The sequence below is a fragment of the Chamaea fasciata genome, unplaced genomic scaffold (genome assembly GCF_029207755.1).
Source record: "Chamaea fasciata isolate MVZ Bird 193981 ecotype frontalis unplaced genomic scaffold, bChaFas1.0.hap1 SCAF_6, whole genome shotgun sequence".
Taxonomy (NCBI): domain Eukaryota; kingdom Metazoa; phylum Chordata; class Aves; order Passeriformes; family Sylviidae; genus Chamaea; species Chamaea fasciata.
The window spans coordinates 42,787,262-42,805,373 of NW_027094091.1; the positions used below are offsets into that span (position 1 = coordinate 42,787,262).

The window sequence follows — 18,112 nt, forward strand, 5'->3', positions numbered from 1 at the left end:
AGTTAGGGGAGCAATTGGAAACCTGTGAGGTGCAGTTACTTGATTGAATAATCTGTTTGAAAAAAAGATGTTGCCATGCAAAATTATCCTCCCCCCTCCACCACCTCCCTGCCAGTTTTGACAGCACATAAGAGTTTCACTTCCATCCAAAACTGAGAGGGAAATTTAGGTAACCCAGAACAACGTAATGTGCACAGTCTGTGAAGTACCAGGGATTTTTCATGCCACATACCTAAGGCCACCTTTTTTTTTGCACATCCAAAGAATCCGGGGACCTGGTTGCTGCCCAGCTCAGTGCCAGGGCATCATGATGCACACGCGGGTCAGGCTCTCCCACTGGAGCCAGGTTCCCTGCCTGCTGTGTGAGAGTTGCCATGAGGAGGGGTCATCTCTGGGCATGGCCTGACTTCTCGGCACACCTATCTGCAGAAGACTTGTGTGTGCAGCCACCAGTTTCTCCACAGGTGCCCTCCGCCAAGCTACTAGCTCTTTCCTCTTTTAGGAAAAAGCCACAGTATAACAAAGGAGAAAATAAATCCCTCCCTGAGGACGAGGGGTGCTATTACAAAGCCTTCCTGACCACCCCAAACCACTGGCATTTAATAGCATTCAGGTCAGGAGTGGTTTTAATGTGGGATGAAGAGAAGCACTGCCTTGCACCCAGGCTGCATGGGCAGCACTGGCGTGGGTGACAGGGTACTTAGAGCAGTACAACTCAAATGACATGAGAAGAAAGCTGCTGGTTCCCATAATCAATCCACAGCATGAACAGTCCTTTCTGGATACCAACACTGCAGAGCAGTAAAATCCTAGGCAGGAGTTGAGTATCTCATGGCAGTTCTGCAATACAGGGCACTGAAGTCCTCTCCAGGGGCCCAGCTCCATCACCACTGAAGTCAAACATCATGTGTAAATGTGGGATGCTTCTTCAGGGGTGGCAGGCATGGGTGCCCAGTTACAGACAAGCTTTCCTCCAAGGCATAAAACATACATGAACCCCTACCTGGCTGACCTGGTACTGAGTGGTAACCACAGACAGCTCAGCCAAGGGTGGGGAGGCAATGCCTTGGCCTGGGACAGGGGCCACATGACTCCCCTCACCTGAAATGGTCTGGTTGCTGAAGGAATCTCTGCAGAAGCCCTTGTCACGTGGCAGATCCCAGGGCACCCTGGGGAGAAGGGAGGCCCAGGATGTCCTGGGAGGAGCTGAAGGAGTAATTTTTTTCTCTTATTCCTACAGCCAGGAATCAGCCTAGATATTTACAACTTTCCATTTCACTTTTGAATGCTGTCTAGAAAAGTGCTGCAGAAAAATTACGTGACCTGGACATTTTGAAGACTTATTTTATTTCCCAGAGAGCAATTTTAAGCTTGTTCATTTCTTTTCACAGAACATCTTCAATTCCCTGCAACTGTAATCCCTATAATTGTCTTTTGAAAATGACACTTGTGCAGCCTCCTTCCAAATAATTGCAGAAACCTTCTGTTCATTAGGGGAGCATATTTTCAATGCACAGGACTTCACCTCACAGCACCTCTGCCCTTTCCCCTGGGATGTGCAAGCATTCAGCTGCTGGACTGACATCCCAAGGGCTGTGGCCCTTTGCTCACCAGCTATTCCCAGTGGCACGACACTCACAGCTGGACAGGAAGCAGTACAGCTCCAGCACAGTTTGGATGAGAAGCTGTGCACATTGTCAGCCACAGGAGCTGGATGCCTCATTCTCTGCCTGCAGTGCCAAAAATGTACTCTGCCAGGTGCCTGAAGGCCATTCATGGTTGCTTTTCCAAATTTATTGTATATGCTGAGTGACATTCAAATGAAATGCAACTATGGTGCCCCTCTACTAGGCCTTGATAAAACATCAGACCTCTCAAAACAACACATCTGCCCTAGGAAATACAGTGTTGTTATTGTAATGAATTATATTTTTACATCAAAATCTGTTTAGTTTCCAGCAAGAAATCAGATGTCTAGCATGAGATATTTCCTTAGATTCTACCATAACGGCTGTCTGGTGGCTGGATAAATGCACAAGGATATGGACTTTCTTTAGGACACTAAAGACAGCCCTACAAAGAGGTTACCAATAATAAGTTGTGTTTCTATGTAAAACTGTTAGCCTTTTAACATTCAGAACTCTAGCTTTGCTCTCAGCTTTCTGAAGCACTATTCCTTATGCTGCTGACTGCACACTTGCACTTACATGTTTTCTTATTTTTTGGCTCAGTGGAGCAAGCAGTCAGCTTTTCCCTCATTCCTGAGGGATATCAGGTTACAACGAATGTTGTTCTGCTATTATATACTTACCCAGTGGCGTATTAAAAATGCATATTTTCCATTTAATTTTTTCTCCTTGCCAGAGTCAGGTTTAAGGCCACTTTTCTTCTCCCACTTGCTAGGTACTGTTAACAAGCTACTAGCTTATTCCCAGATGTAAAAAGGCAGGCAACAATACATGCCCTGTTTAACCCCAGCTGGGGATATAGCCCCTGCACCAGTTCATTTAAACTAAGGAAATTTACAGTGCATCCCTGCAGCTAAACTACTTTTGAGTGCATTAATTTTTGGAGAAGTAGGAGAAAGAAATACATATGGAGGCTGCCTGGTAATGGGCCAGCCTTCTGCAGCTGTGTGCACTCCTGCCCTGCCAATGCACGGCACACACCCCCATTGCAGGTCCCTGCTGCTGGGTGCCATGTCCCCCCTCCACCCTGCCCCTGGACCACGGGGGAGCAAGCTGGAAAGCGAGAGGCCATGGAGGAGCACTGCTGCTGAAGCTCTGGGACACCTTGAGGGCCCTGCCACTTGCAGATTTGTTCCAACTTTGAGATCTATTCAGTCATTAAAATTGAGCAGCAAATTCAAAATAAATACAGCCAGTGCAAGCTTGTTAGAGCTGTGTGCTGGAGCCTGTGGGACAGGCAATTTCCTCGCCCACCATATAACATTGGCTCAGTTTTGCAATTTCATCTAAGTTCCAGAAGAATAAAACCAGGATAGAATCCCAGTGGATTGACTCCCCAGAGGAATTATCCAGCACTGCTCCAGCAGCCTGCACCACCACACAGAGCCCCATATCTGACACAAGAAGCCCAAACACCACAGTGCCAACATCTGCCCATGTTTTCCCTTTGGGTGCTTTCTGCTATGGAGGAGTGGTTCATCAGTCTGACATTCCCAGGTCAAGGTACTGCGAACATGTGGAGTAACCTCGGTACCTCGTTTCCAAGCTCTTGATGTCCAGGATCACATCTGTGTGCACTCATCAGTACGATAAAAACCCCAAAACCTTATCAACTGACTTCTTCTCCTGGTTCACAGTTAGGTTAAAGACTTTGAATAATTAAGTAGAACTGATGCTACTAATATTCTTTTATAGATATACTAGAAACTGGCAGTATAGGAATCTATAAAGAGGCAATTTACCCGCTATCATGATTCCCTGAAACACCAAAAGGAGGGATGCAACTGTTTTTCCTACAGCAAAAAAAGGGTCAAAGGTTCAGCCTGAAAATACGTTTGTGGTCTCGTAACTGCAATGTGTAAAGAGCATGAACTAGAGGATTACACAGACAGAAAGGGTCAGTAAATCATACAGATGTAAAAGCATGTTACCACTCAAGCTAGAAATACTCCTTAAAGGAATTACATCGTCTGTTGGCATATTTTATTTGCTCTTAATTGAGCATATCAAGAAACAGATCACTATTGAATGCAGACTTCTGATTTGGTGCCTCACTGCTCGGATTTGTCTGTGGCAATACAATTATGGATGATCAAAATCAATTAAATGCATTCACTAAGTAATCACCCTAGCAACAGAAAAAAAAAAGTCATAGGAGAAAATGTTCTGAAATTATTTATATATTTATATTCTAATATGACATACAATAGTAAGGAAGATAGGCTGATATTTCTAAAAGGTAAATTTTTTGTGCAAGTAACCAGGAAAACATGAAGTAAAAAGCCAGAATCTTATATTCCCTACAGTTCATAGTCCTAAGAACCAGAGGTTAGGAGTTTGCATGGACATATTCTAACTCCACCCACAAAAGGACTCATCTAGATTTTATGCCAACTCATCAGTCTTCAGCTGGAGAACTAGGCTGTCTTCCTTAGCTTTATCCAAATAGAAGCATCCAATTCTATCCACCTGTGAAAAAATCAAAATATTTTATTATACTTAGCATGATAAGCATGTGAAAACAGAGGACACTTAATCCAGCTTTCTCAAGGAAAAGAATGCAAACTCACCTCTAAGTCTCCTGGGAAACACTTTCATTCCAATCAAGAAAACATGGGAGAAAGCATAATGGATTAAACTTGAAATCTGGTTTATTTCAATTTCTGCTTTAAGTACGTGAAGGTTATGCATCCATCTTTCAAAAGCGTTAAATGTGGATGAGACTGATTCTCAAACTGGAAAAGGACACTAGACTACTGTCAACTCCAAAAACAGTTATTCTGAAAAAAACCCCAAAACTACTGCTGTTCAGACCTCAAATCCTGTCCAATGTATTTTGGGCTCTAGTAAGCAAAATGACATTCATCTACTTTGCATATTCCTGCTATATTCAGAACCAGGCTCAATTGCTCCTGCAGTAAAGGATGATTTACAAACCTGCTGTCCTTAAGAACAGAAAAATGGGGAAAAAATCCTCACAAAATCTCCCTTATCTATTTTAATCCATCTGGTAGGGAAGAGACCTCAGACTAACTTAAACAGATTTTTAGGCTCCCAGTGATTTCAGTAGAACTTGGTCTCCTAAAAAGCTCTGAAGAGACACAGATGCCCAAATACCTCGCATGGCATTTAGCAGAGCTGTACTCTGAACCCCCAGGGAGGTCCAGGCAGATGCTGAAAAACGCTCAATAACCTGCCTGGGGCCCAGGAGTATAAGATGCTGTATTGTGCTTAAAGCATGACAGGAAAACTTGAGCTGAGAAACTGTACTGTGGGGTAAGATCTTTCCCTAAGTTTGCAGGTAAGACAAGTAAAATGTAATTAGTTTAAAAAAAAAAAAAATAGCAAGACTTGTTTATGGTGCTCATGGAAAGATACGTTCAGGTTGGTCCCCTCTATAGGCCAGGCTGCAATGCAACTGTATTTGAAGTGGCATATGACTGAAGCACATTTTCCACAAAAGCTGCTCAGTCTCAAAGCCACCTGATGCTGCAGAGAGGCTACTATTCCCCACAGCGAGCTAAAGCTAAAGCTGCCTCTTGTGTCTCGTTTTGACACTGACAGCTGTTTCATCAGCAAGACATCACAACACATGCAGAGTTCAAGACTTGTTTGCAGAGTCTCTGTGTGACTGATCTCTGAGCAATCCCAAGTTTTTCTCAAGAGAGGCTCCACACTGTACCACAGATCACTGGGCTCTGCCTTGGTATCCAGTGCTCTGGCTGAAAGGCATCCTGAGGCCGAGCTGTAAAAACAAGTCAGCAATAAAAAGGGAAAGGTGAGAAGCTCGATATCCAGCATCATCCTGCATTACACAGCCTCCCAGACCTGCTGCAGAGAGCACTCCAGCTAAGTTATTCTGTTTTCATAAAAATCAGGTGCAATTCAAGCAGCTTTAGCCAGAAGGTTAAGATAGGAGCCACATGCCAAGGAATTCTGGAGCACAAATGTCACCGATTTTTATCTCTGAAGCAAAAAGTAACGATTTAAACTCGAAAGGCAGGAAGGAGTGGAAGAAGGAAACTGTAGGGGTGAAACCTTGAGCACACTTGGTGGAAGTGAATGGAGATAAGAATCCCAATTCCCTAAAGGCAAACAGGGTTCAAGCAAAAAGGGGATTTTACTGAGCAGAGGATGCCTAAAAAGGAAATTATTTTCCTCCTTTTCATCGACAGAAAGATTGTTCCAGTGACAGAGTTACCATGGAAACCAATTTTGAGAATAACAAGAAAGCATTTATAGCGCTTATTTTAAAGGATGGTGAACCACCAGCATCCCATTCCTCTAACTGAACTAATAACCTGACCACATGACCCATAGAACTAAAACAACACATTTTAAAGTGGCATGGAATGGCAGTGCTAAATGGAACAGTCCCAGTTTCCTATTGCTGTGCTTTTATAACCTTCAAAGCTATGGATATGGAGCTCAAAAGCTTCTCCCACGACACAACTAAAAGCTTCTCCCAGGACACAGCTTTAGCCAGGCTGACTGGCACCCCATCTCTCAGCATGCGAAAGCCAGAGACAGGTGAGCACCTCTGCTCAAGTTACTTCATTCAGGCTGTCATTTTCTTGTGTGTCATTCAGTTCTACTAAGAAAAAGTTGGGTTCGTCCCCTGGCAGACTGAAAATTCAGTTGTCAAATGCAAGGGCACACAGGACTGGCTGAATCTAGGAGGGCAGCATTCCTGGTGCCTTTACAGTCAAAGATTTTGCTTATTCCTGTGGCTGTCACACAGGGCACACTGAGAAATGCCTGCTACCCAAGGCAGTGGAGGGAGGAGGAACCTCTAAGGTCTCTCTCAACACCTTGTTAAAATGTTGACTTCAGAATAGAAGTTATGAGGTTTTTTCCTCCACTCATCTTCAGTCTTTGGTCTGCTTTGCATTTACTTCATATTTTACTTTTATTGCTTCTCCTTGCACTATGAAGGCTGAGGGATGGGAGGCTGGCAACAGACTCGAAAAGAGAAATAAATGAATGTGAGCTCTAAAATAAAGGCAATAAGGTTCTACTGGAACTGGCACAAATATTTTTCATGCAAGGCTATCAAGAGCTTTCCAGCTTCCCAGATAGGAGGCTGTCCTCTGCACACAAGCAGTCAAGGAGCGGTATCTCTGCTCACAGCCACCCCCAGCACTGGAGAACAACCTCGCAGCCCTGACTCCCGGGCCAGCCTCTAACGGCTCAAGCCCAAGATAAGATGACACCTGTCAGGTGGAGCAAAGACAAGAGCCAAACCCCAGGCTTGATGAGAAAATACATTCACTTAATCAGATCTAGATGCTTTTTGAAGTACTCAGAAATCAAGCAAGCTCTAAGGACTTTACTGCAGAAATGTTTCTTTTTCAAGAAGACAGAACCTTCTGAGCAGAATCTTTCTCTGCTGGCTTCCTGGCAAAACTTCTTTAATTTTGGTAAAACCTAAGGCCATGTTTCCTACTATCACTGCTGTTGTTTGTACAAGAGGTGACAGAACTATGCAATTAGCAGTGGCATGGTGTATGAAACTAAAGCCTCTGAAATACATTATCTTGAAAAAAGTTACATTATAAAGTAGACAGCTCGACATCAAAGGGTTTCTTTCAGTAACTCCGTAATACACCTGCAAGCCTAGTCCTCTGATTTTTTTTAAATTGAACTGTAAATTATTGCTTACACTACTGCATACTAGTTTATGATGCAAAAGCACCTACATTAGATATGACTATTCACCACTCTCTTGCCAAGATAAGGATTTGTTAGGGTAAATCTGTCAAAAATAAAGCTGCTTAGAATAGCAGAGAGGAGAACTGCTATCAAAGGTGGATCTAAGCATAGATCTTACTTGTGCTTTTTAAGCAGTAAACCCTCCTCCCTCTCACCATAATTCAGGATGGAGAAATAGTAGGCAATTATAGTAACACTAAAAAGAAAAAAAAAAGAAAATAAAAAAAACAAACCCCAAAAACCACAAAAAACCCCACCAAAACTGAAAAACTCATTGCTATTGTTTTTCTATCTGCTCCCAATCAAAAGCTGGATGATGCAGCTGGTGAGCTGGTATAGAAAATCAAGTCAGGAATCAATGCTTTTCATTTATGGTTTTCTGATTTGGGAAGTTGGTTCAAACCAGAGGTTAGAAAATGCCCACTCTGTTGGCTCAACACTGACAAGGCAAAAGTCTAAAAAGAACCAAGGAAATTGACATTAAATTCCCTTTTTTCATTTCCCCATGCTCTTAGCCAGTTATCAGTCAAATTTGTGTATCAGTAAAAGCTATTTAACAGAAAGTTCTCTCAGTTCCAGAAACTAACATAAGCATTGAAGAAAAATAAGCATGAAAACACACAACCCCAAAATGCAGATTTTAGATCATGCCGCCTTAACAGTGAAGACATATTTCCTACCAGACATGCATGGTTCTCTTAGGTTTGTACCATCTTCTAATGATTTAAACAGTTTATGACAAGGAAAGGGCTCTGGCCTTTTTTGTTGTTGAATAAAATGACAGCTTCAACAATGTGATATCCAATTTTGAACATAACATTTTAAATTGAAGTTTTGATTGTGAATCTATTTTCATTTTTACCACCTCCAATCTAAAGTCACTTCTATAAACACTTAAGGTGAAAGTACCAGAAAAAGTTGATGGATTAAAAAGATGGATTTGAAGCTGCTTTGTTCAATGCTTTGTTTGAAAAAAAAAAAAAAATCGCTCATTTGCTGAACCTCTAGATGGTAGTTACACCAAAAATGGAACACCTTGTCCAGGCTTCCTGCCTTTCACCAGATGATACAGAGATTGGTCTTCTGGAACACTTGGTATAACTTTCTTCAGTGTTATTTTTTACATATCCTTTTCAGACAGGTACAGCATCAATGGCCACAAGAATAACAAACAGGTCTGCTGCAGAGCCTTGATGTTTTTAATCACTGATCTCAGAAGCTGACTGACTTTTAAAAATGTAGGGAAGAACATATTGCCTAGGATATATTTCAGGAGAAAAAAAAAAGGCCACAGAAGAATACAGTTTATTAGGATGATTAATTGATGTCCATGCAAAAAAAAATTAATCAAAAAGCATTTCTGCCACTGGGAGTATGTCTTTGACCAAGTACAGCGTAACAAGGAAAATAAATCTGATTCAATAGATAATTAATTTTTCTGAGAAACTGAAAACAAAGTATGAAAATTCGACTTTTATCTTCCTTGAAAAATCCTCCAGAATACTAGGATCAGCCAGAGGCATTATTTTGCATGACTAATAATGATAATACAGGAAAGCATGTGATTGACTTTTTTACCCTTCTTTTTTTCTTAGCAGGAGGAGAAAGAGAGAAAACATGATTGTTTTTCCGACTGTAGACTGCAAAAATGAGAAAAAAAAATTTTTTTGCATCTCAGCATAAAAATCCAATCTCCAGAATACCAGTGAGGTGCAACCTGAAGGAAGGTGACATGATCAAAAGTGTCCAGGGAAAGAGGGGGAGCCCTGTAAGACACAGCTTCAGTATGCAGATGATAACTCAGGTCCTTTTCAATTCAAATACAACTTCTTCCACCACTGGCTTTCTCTAGAAGTCATAATTTTAAACAGCTTTTCCTTGTGAACTTCAGCAGCAGCACAGCTGAAGTTCATCATCTCACTTAAAACAAGGTGCCCCTTGGACAGGTTACAGGATTTACTTTAGCACTGGGTTGCCAGATCAGTAAGGGGTTTTTGAAACAAAAAAGATGGAGTATATTTTAAAATTAAGTTTTTCATTTGGAAAGGCTCATAGTTTCTCAGAATAACTTGGTTTTTCATCGAATACTAGAAACAAACAATTGCCCAGCAGGTTTTGCTTAAAAACTGTTCTTTATAAAAACTTCAGCAGAAACTGTTTTTTTGTAAGGAAAATTTTTCAAACTAGGTTAGGTACAACCACCACCTAGCATAAAAACTGTTCATTCATTTGTGAGGCATTATAAGAGTCTGAAGTGACACTGAGAGGTTCAGTGGTGCTTGTGGTGATGTTCACAGATCTTTTTGCTCCTTGGTCTTCTTGACATGCAACCTTCTGTGCATACAGTTTAAAGAGGCAAGTCTGACACAGAGAGAGACGCTTCCCTTCCCGTATGCCTGTGCACTGGAAGGTGTGTGTGCTGACAGCAGTGTCAGCAGGAGGAGGAGTAACACAGACAACCATCTGTACAGATTGCACTGCATCGCTTGTTCAGCCTACGTAGTTGCTACAAACAGATCTAAAAGGGAAATGACCGTGGAGGGGTGGAAAACGCAAATGGGACAAGGAGATAAAGAAGCTGAAGAGGAAGGCTATCCTTACTGTGAAGGCAGACTCCTCATGCACAAGAATATTTACACAGGAACTGTGTCTGGATGGCAGTTAACTGCTGCCATCATGGAAGAACCCAGTCATGTGTGACACCGAGGATTAGTTGAGCACTTCACTTGCTCAAGTCACCTGTTTCTTCCCGCTGAAAGGATGCACACACCATCCCATCTCAGCCCCAGCAATGCTGCCAGACCCTCACATAATATTCCATCACCATCTTTGACATCTTTCCTTCCTCCTCCCACCCCCAGCATGCTCTAGCCCTCCTCAGGTCCCTAAAGTGGTAGGTGGGAAAGGGAAAGCCTATATTCATCAGGCAGGCAGCCAAACACAACAGATAAATTGTGAGCTTGTACCAGGGCCCCTACGAGTAAACTTAGCTGAAATCACTGGGCAATTTAAGAACAGTGGGAGGGAATAGGCAAAGATAAATGACAGAAAAATATGATCATATAAACCTCACCTCTAAAAGAAACAGGGTTGTTGGGGGTTAGGTTTGTTCCTTCTTTCTCTAAAGAATTTTTTCCCCACAAGTTACCAAGGAGACCAAGTGTTGGATACTTGAGAGTACTTAACCGAAACAAAGAGGTGGACAAAGGTGGAAAGGAGAGATAACGCAGGTAAAAGACAAAGCTTGAGGCAGCGGCATGCTTTTTTTTTCCGGCGTTCGGGGAGACGCGTGTCTGCCGCTCCTCGAGGATCTCCGCCGCCGCAAAGCACGCCGAGCGGAGAACGGCTGTTGCTGGCTGGAGGAGTTTCACTGTGGCCAAAGGGATCCAGTCCTGGGAAATCTACTATCACCGGTTCGGCCTGAATCCGGAGTTTTCCCGGCCACCCGCGGAGAGCTGCTCCAGGCCCTGCCGCGCCATCGGCTTCTTCGGCGCTGCTCGTCTTGCTACAGCGTGACCCTGCACCCCCTGCGCTGCCGGGACATCCTGCCCCTGCCTGCCGGGACACCCTGCCGTCCCAGCTGCCAGCCCGGGACTTTTCCACTGTTTCAGCTTGGTGCTCCGAGGATCCTGCAGGGACACCGAAACCAAACTGCCCTGGGTTTTGTGAAACAAAGCCCTCAAGGTTCTTGGTACTGTTGTCGTTTGTCATTAATGCTGTAGTTGTTTGGTGGGGGGGGAGTTTTTTGTGTTTGTTTGCTTTGTATTACATACTAGTGAAGAACTGCTATTCCTATTTCCCAAATTTTTGCCAAAGAGCCTCTGATTGTAATTTTACCTGGCAGATACCTGTCTTCCCAAACCAAGACAAAGGTGAAAATAAGCACCAACCAGATCACTTGACTGGTGGAGATATGCCTGAGTGACAGAAGGACCCTCTAAGAAGCTCTTGCATTGAAGTTCTTAGTCACGACCAAAAACAAACTGGGTTTCTTTTCCCCTCATTCTCCCCAGAAGTTTCGGTTCCACCTCTGTCATGTGATTGCAGCATCACTGTGCCATTTGCGTCAGAGCCTGGATTTTCCCGTTTAAAACACCCCCAAACAGCATTGACATTTTACATGATGCATTAATGAAAGGCTTAGCACCTGACTTGTGTCAAAGCCTAAACTTTTGTGACTGTTAACATTTAACACTCTGCAAGTACCATAAAGGGAGTCCTAGAGTTGATGCCTGGTGTTGTACAGAGCATGCAGATGGATGGCAAGTTAAAAGATAAGGAAGAACGGGATGTTTCAGAGCAAATATAATCAGCAACTTTCTTTAAATAAGTAAGGTTTGCTAGTAGATCAGGTAGACATAAATATTTTCTCCAGCATCTATATTGCTTCACAATGGCCAATCAACATCAGTCCCAAAAAGCAGGCCTATCCATCATCTCAGCCTAGTACTGTAAAGATAAACTCCTCATGAGATTTTGAAAAGCTGGACCTGATACTGTTCCTGCTACTGTTCAGAGCTACAGACTCTGCTAAAAACAGCTTTGATTTTCACCCACTGCACTAGTAACCGCTTTAATTATAAACCTGAAGTGTAGTAAAGGCCCGACCTTCTGACTTAGCTATAACAGTTAAAAACATTTACCTTACATGGGCAAAAAAACCTATAGGGCACAAGCAAGAAAGAGAAAAGAGGAAGACATACAGAAAATAGCTGTGACATAACCACAAGAATAACAATAGAAGCACCTAAAGTCCGTTATTTTCTTGGTAGATTCTTCAGATATATTTAAGATTCTATCTTAAGGAAACTCTGAAAATACAAATTAGGCCAAAAAACCAGCCTGAGTGTTTTCGTTTTTGCTATAGGCTAATATTAAAAAAAATTCTCAGAAAGAAAATAATTTTAACTGTTACTGATTTTTAACTCAGCAGAAGACAAAAGTCCCAGCTTTTCCTAAAACCTGAAATAAACACACATTTCAAACCACACAATCCTACAAGGTTTCATATTGTGGGATTTAGCAGTCTGCTGCAGATCTTTTTGAGAAAAGCTTCCAAAAGTGAGCAGATGCAGCCGGCTCGAAGTATCTTGGAATATACAAGATACACAAGTTGTCTCTTTTTCTCTTAGAAAGGATCTGGCTTTGCTTTTCCTGTTGAAATTCACCTATGCTAAAAATCCAGAATCACAAAAATGTAGCAGAAAATATTTGTATTTTAACAGAGGAGTAAGAATCCGTTTCTGATAACACATTACCTCTTCCATTCTCTTTAGCTGAGAAATTTCTGTTCTGACTGTTCTAAAATTGTGTCCTTACAGAAGCAGACATATTCTCTCTCCAGATTTGCTAACCAACACCAGGAGACAGAAGAGAAAATAAACTACAATGGTATTCTATGTCTGTTCTGTATCAGTAAAACAAACCCAAAATTCTAGAGAAAACTACACTGTTAAAAATTCCCTGCAATTGAACGATTTAAGTTTTGTGTCCAAAGCATAATGGCGGTGTTTGACATTTTTAAAGCCAGCTCATTCTGGCTGACTGTAGCATCTCTGGACAAATCTACTTCAAGAACAGTTATTTAGATGGTATTTATTACATCTGAAAGTTTTATTACAGCCCACAATGCTTTTACCCTACAGACAGGAAGCCACAATATTGCAGCTAAACTTACATAGCTGGTCATCTTCATTTCCCTCTTGAATTTGGAAAGTAGCCAAAGCAGTAAAGTCAGTAAGAAACCCTCATCCCCAAAGGTACCAGAGGAAGTCTTGGTGCACAAGCTGCTACATGCTACAGACCATAAATTACCTGAGGATCCTTGACAAGTAGAAGGTCAGCCACATGAAAGTGACTCTAACAGGCAAAAAACATCAGTAAGTTGATGTGCTCAACATTCCTTCATACACCTTTTGAGTTGTCATCATCCTCATCATCTCTACTGTATGGCAGTTATGTGCTCTTGAACGCAGATGTGCCAAGGAGATTCTCACATCTGTTAGGTGGTACAGAATAGTCACAGAAAAATCCAAATGTTTAGCAAAACCAAAAAAACCCTCACTTGAGCGTGATCTCCTACAAAGGACACAAAGAGCTTGCCTCTTTACTGTTTCACACCACAAAATCCAAGAGCACTCCAACCACCCAACCTTCAGGTGCATCAGTAGTTTGGTTTGGCACCAGCAGAGAGCTTTGCTGCACGCCACCCCCTTCCTGGGGCAAAAGCCAGGTCTGGTAAGGAGCACTCCAACACCGCACTCAGCTCAGCACCACCTACTTCCCTTACACCTTTACGAGTCAGCAGCTGTACTCAATGTTCAATATTGGACATATTAGGAATCAAGTCCTTCCAAACACATAAAAGGAATCATCTCCATTGCAATTTTAAGCATGACATTTTCCAATGGGCCAGGCATCCCATACATTTTCCTCAGGCAACGGATAGCTTGCTATGCTATCCCTATGAGAGGAAAATCTCCCACCTGCTATCTTCTGGTAACTTTGCTGCCTTTGTAGACATGAGATGACAATAGCCAGGGGCATAATTGAAATCCTTGGATTTTAACAGGCACTGAACTGCTAGGAAACTTTTTAATTGGAAGGCCACAGGAGACAGATTTCTGGGCATATCTCCAGCTAAATGCCACCTTTTCAGCAATGCTCTCTCATCAGATGTTACATAAGAGGCAGACAGACACTTTTCAGTGGTAGCTTGCAGCAGGCCCACCTGCCTCCTAAAAGTAAAGCTTAAGTCCTCCAGAGCTGTACAGCAGAAATGCCATCTTGCAATCCACAGCTGTGGAAGGTGAACACCAGTCTCCACTATCCACCTCTTGCTGTAGCCATGCACTGATCAGAACTAGAAACCAGAAGTTGAAAGAAAGTGAGGTGCTTCAGAAATTTCACCAAACAAAAATGAGGTGCTCGTAATCTGTCATTATTTTGGCTGGCGCTTTTAACCTGAAACTGAAAAATGTGCATAAACCCAAAAATGCTCAGTTTTTAACAGTAAATTGAATTCAGTCTCTCACGTCCCAGATAAACATCCTAAATCTTGGTGCACAGTGGTGTGAAAGGACGGGTGCTCTTTGCTCCTTCTTCTGTGCAGATTCACTCTTCACCAGATCAGCTTTCTCAGCATCAAATCCAATATATTTTCTGGAACAGATTCAGCTCTGTTGAACTAGTATTTTCCAACAACAAATATAATTTTGTCACTAAACTTACAAGCAGTTCTAGCAACACAAAAAAAAAAATTACCTGAAACCAAACCTCAGCCTTTCTACTCACCTCCTTACAGTCTGTTTTCCATTAATGGATTATGCCTCTTTTCTATTTCATTGGTGAGATGAGGGAAAAATTCATCCATATTGTTCTCTGTTATTCCCACTTCAAAGCCTTCAGCATGTTTAAAAATAAATCCCTGGAGCTTCCAGCTCTCAGTACTTACTACTCCCAGTTAAGCAAAGGAAGAGTTAAATCTAGTCTCAAGGTTCTGTAATAATTATTCCCTATAACCTCTGTCCATTTTAAGTCTGCCTCACAGAAGAAACCAAGAGATTTACTATCTACAGAGTACAAGAAAAAAAAAACTGCAACAAATATTTTTTTGTATTTTATTAACTTTAACAAACCAGCAAGTAAAGAGTGGTCACCTGTTTGGAGAGGATTCACATTTTAATGGCAGCTATGAATGTATAACAAACTATGTACAACTGGGTCAGCCATCAACTGAAAACTAATCAATGTAATCCAAATCTTCCGGGATTCCAAAACCTTTATCTATTCTGCTCTCTTCAAATCCAAATTTACGCTTGGCCCAGGACTTTATTGAAAAGATATTATCTGTAAACAGAATGAAAAACATTCATTTTGAGTACTTAGGAAAGTATGAATTATAGTCTCAGCTACAAAAAAATACTTCCAATACTTCACCTGTGTGAAAAAGGTACATAGTGGGGAATATCTTTACTAAGTAGATTTAGAGCAGAAAACACAAGGCTTTTGTTAATAACCTCAAAAAAAAGAGGAAATAATTTACTTAGCACTGAATAAAAATATGCTATCTTTATCTTTTCTTGCTCCTCTTTTACAAGGAGACTGAAAGCTACAATTACACTGTAAGCCTGTTATAGTGATGAGGTAAGTGTGAATATGCATAGTAAGTATTTTATAGGTCCTTCTTCAACTAGACACCTACTATGAGTCTGTCTACAGCTACAAAAATTGGATTTGAATTAAATGTAAGGTCCTTTCTAGTCCTGTGTGTTTGTTCAAACACTGTGTATTTTTTTAAAGTTAAAAAAAGACATTCAAGAAGCTTTTAGTCAGCACTTCTCTTTTAGCATCACATTAACATATACATTTTGTTCAGTTCAACCTAATTTTTCACTGCAGCGTTTACTGAAACTCATTATGTCATTTTTAACACCCATAAATTGCAGCATTCCTTAAGAGGAAGTGTTCCCTGTCTCTGCACAGCTTAGCGATATTTTTCTTTTCTTTAGCCACCACACATTTGGTTTAAAAACTCTCTTCAGAAGAAAAACATGCTGCAGCATATAACGAAATTGTCTAATTAAATAGCAAAGTACTTTCTACAGGCTGAGGCACAATTCCTTTACCTCACTCGAGACCTTGAGAATAGCCTGTCACCAACAGCAGAAAGCCCTGACAACTCCCAGAAGTTATTTTTAAATACATAATTTTATTTCCTCATATGCAGTAAACAACCCAGATATAAAATAATAGTCCAAAGACTATGACAATGATATCCTGCTGCAGTTGGCACAACCAATGATAGGAATCAGTCCATCAGTAGGAGATCTATTCTAGACAGAAGATTATAAACAATATTTTAAATAATTTTAAAACCATAAGGACATATAAATTGCTAGCTTTGCAAAATAGGAAAGAATACAGCAAAGCTAAGCAAGAACAGAAAATTGAGTTAAACTTCCATATGAAGTTTACTGTGTCATCAAGTAACATTCCTTAAAACTATGCATCATTTTACCTGTCAAAACTGATCAATTAGTTTGAGAAATACCAACTTTGTATCAGCAACCATCACATGGTAGCAGCAGTAAGATTCCCCAAAACATTCTACTCTTTAAAAAGAAATGAAGATTCATAATAAAATTAAACTTTCTGAATACCTAGGCATCACCATTTCCAGTCTCTATTGCTTTCCTGATCTTAAGATATTTTAACTCATCCCAGGAAACAAGTTGCAGGATTTAACACAGTGTACAAGACAGCACCAGAAGGACAAATCTGTTACGGCATATGAAGTACACTCAGTAACTAAACTGAGAAGATGTATTCTTTTTGTTGAATCATAATAGTTCTACAAGTAAAATAAATTTCCCTATGTTTTCATAAGTGAGGACTATCCAACGTCAAGTCTTACAAAAACTTAAAGTTCTTAACACTGAGTAGGTCTTTTACTGAAACTGCTCTAGTGTAAAGCTGTGTCACTGCAATACACACCAGTCCATCTGTTGGCTGCCTCCTTGGCCACTTGGTTTGTTTGGCCTGAAACAGAGAAAAACACCAACAACAGTAAAAGCATACATCACAGTAAAATCATCACAAAGTTTCAAGGCACAGAGACTGAATTTTTACTTATGTCCTTTTTATGGACCCACACCATTTAAGGAAGTTATTCTACTGCTTCCAAACACTTCTTTTACACTTTCCAGCAAGCACAAAGCTAGGTTAAAGAAAAAAAGGAGCAAAGAACATAAAAGATACCATATGAAGAACTATAAGTTTTTAAAGTGCATTTTAAAATAAAATAACCCCAGTTTGGCTTGCCTAGGGGCCTAATTTTCTTCACCAAGACTGGAATTGGATACATGGCCTAAAGATACCAGAGGCAACAGAGATGGAAAATATTTCATAATCCTCTCTATACATAAGTAAACGATCACATGGGTATGCATGACTATGTAGATAAGGAAAATGACAGAGCAGCAGTCTATCACGTCAATCCAAAAGTTTACCATATAGCTCTGGAATGTCTCCCAGGCTTTGAGAACCCCCTCAATGAAATCAAGACAAAATAATGTTTCTGGCTATTAAACTTGGCTTATGTCCCTTAATACCATTCCAGAACTAAACACATATAGTAAATTACCATCACTACAAACAGGTTTTGTATAGTTTCCATGAGACAAAACAATCAAGTAGAATTCCTCTTAGATCACCTTGCTCCCATTAAAGTAAGAACTGAATTGAATCAAGCAGGTCAGGTTGTAACATGGGAATTTATCAGAATCATTCTGGTTCTCACGCCTACACGTAAATTTACTTATTCCCAGTCAGTCTTGTTAGCACTTGCAAGATAATACTCATTTGAATGGTCAGCATGAAACTTGTCTCCAGGGTACTGAGATGTGAATACGTGATGAGTTATCCATTGCCATACACGTTACACTTTAAGCAAAATTAAATTATGTTGAAAAATCATCTACTAGCACACAGGAAGGGAAGTGCTCATTATTCCAAACTTAATACTTCTGTAACTGATATAAAAAATGTTTTCAGTAGAGTAATGTACTATTTCAAAACCAATATAGTTTCTAAAAATGGCCTACAATTAGAAGATTTGAGCACAGCATGAAGAAAAGCAAAAAAGATGAGAAAAAAGCCAAGTGGGAGAGAAAATGGCATTTTTGCTTGCTTGCATCATCAGAAATTCAAGT

At 40.9% G+C, this 18,112-nt stretch overlaps 1 protein-coding gene across 1 annotated transcript in view; it reads right to left on the reverse strand.

Moving 5' to 3' along the window:
- Positions 1-15,005: 15,005 nt before the first annotated feature.
- The window catches only part of MND1 (meiotic nuclear divisions 1), a 37,384-nt gene continuing 34,277 nt past the window's right edge, over positions 15,006-18,112 (reverse strand). Inside the window, exons 7-8 of the mRNA XM_066184992.1 lie at positions 16,896-16,940; positions 15,006-15,248 (exon numbers count right to left, since the gene is read on the reverse strand). Of these exons, the coding sequence (XP_066041089.1) occupies positions 15,142-15,248; positions 16,896-16,940 (152 nt within the window). The 3' untranslated portion in view covers positions 15,006-15,141. The remainder of the gene's footprint in view (positions 15,249-16,895; positions 16,941-18,112) is intronic.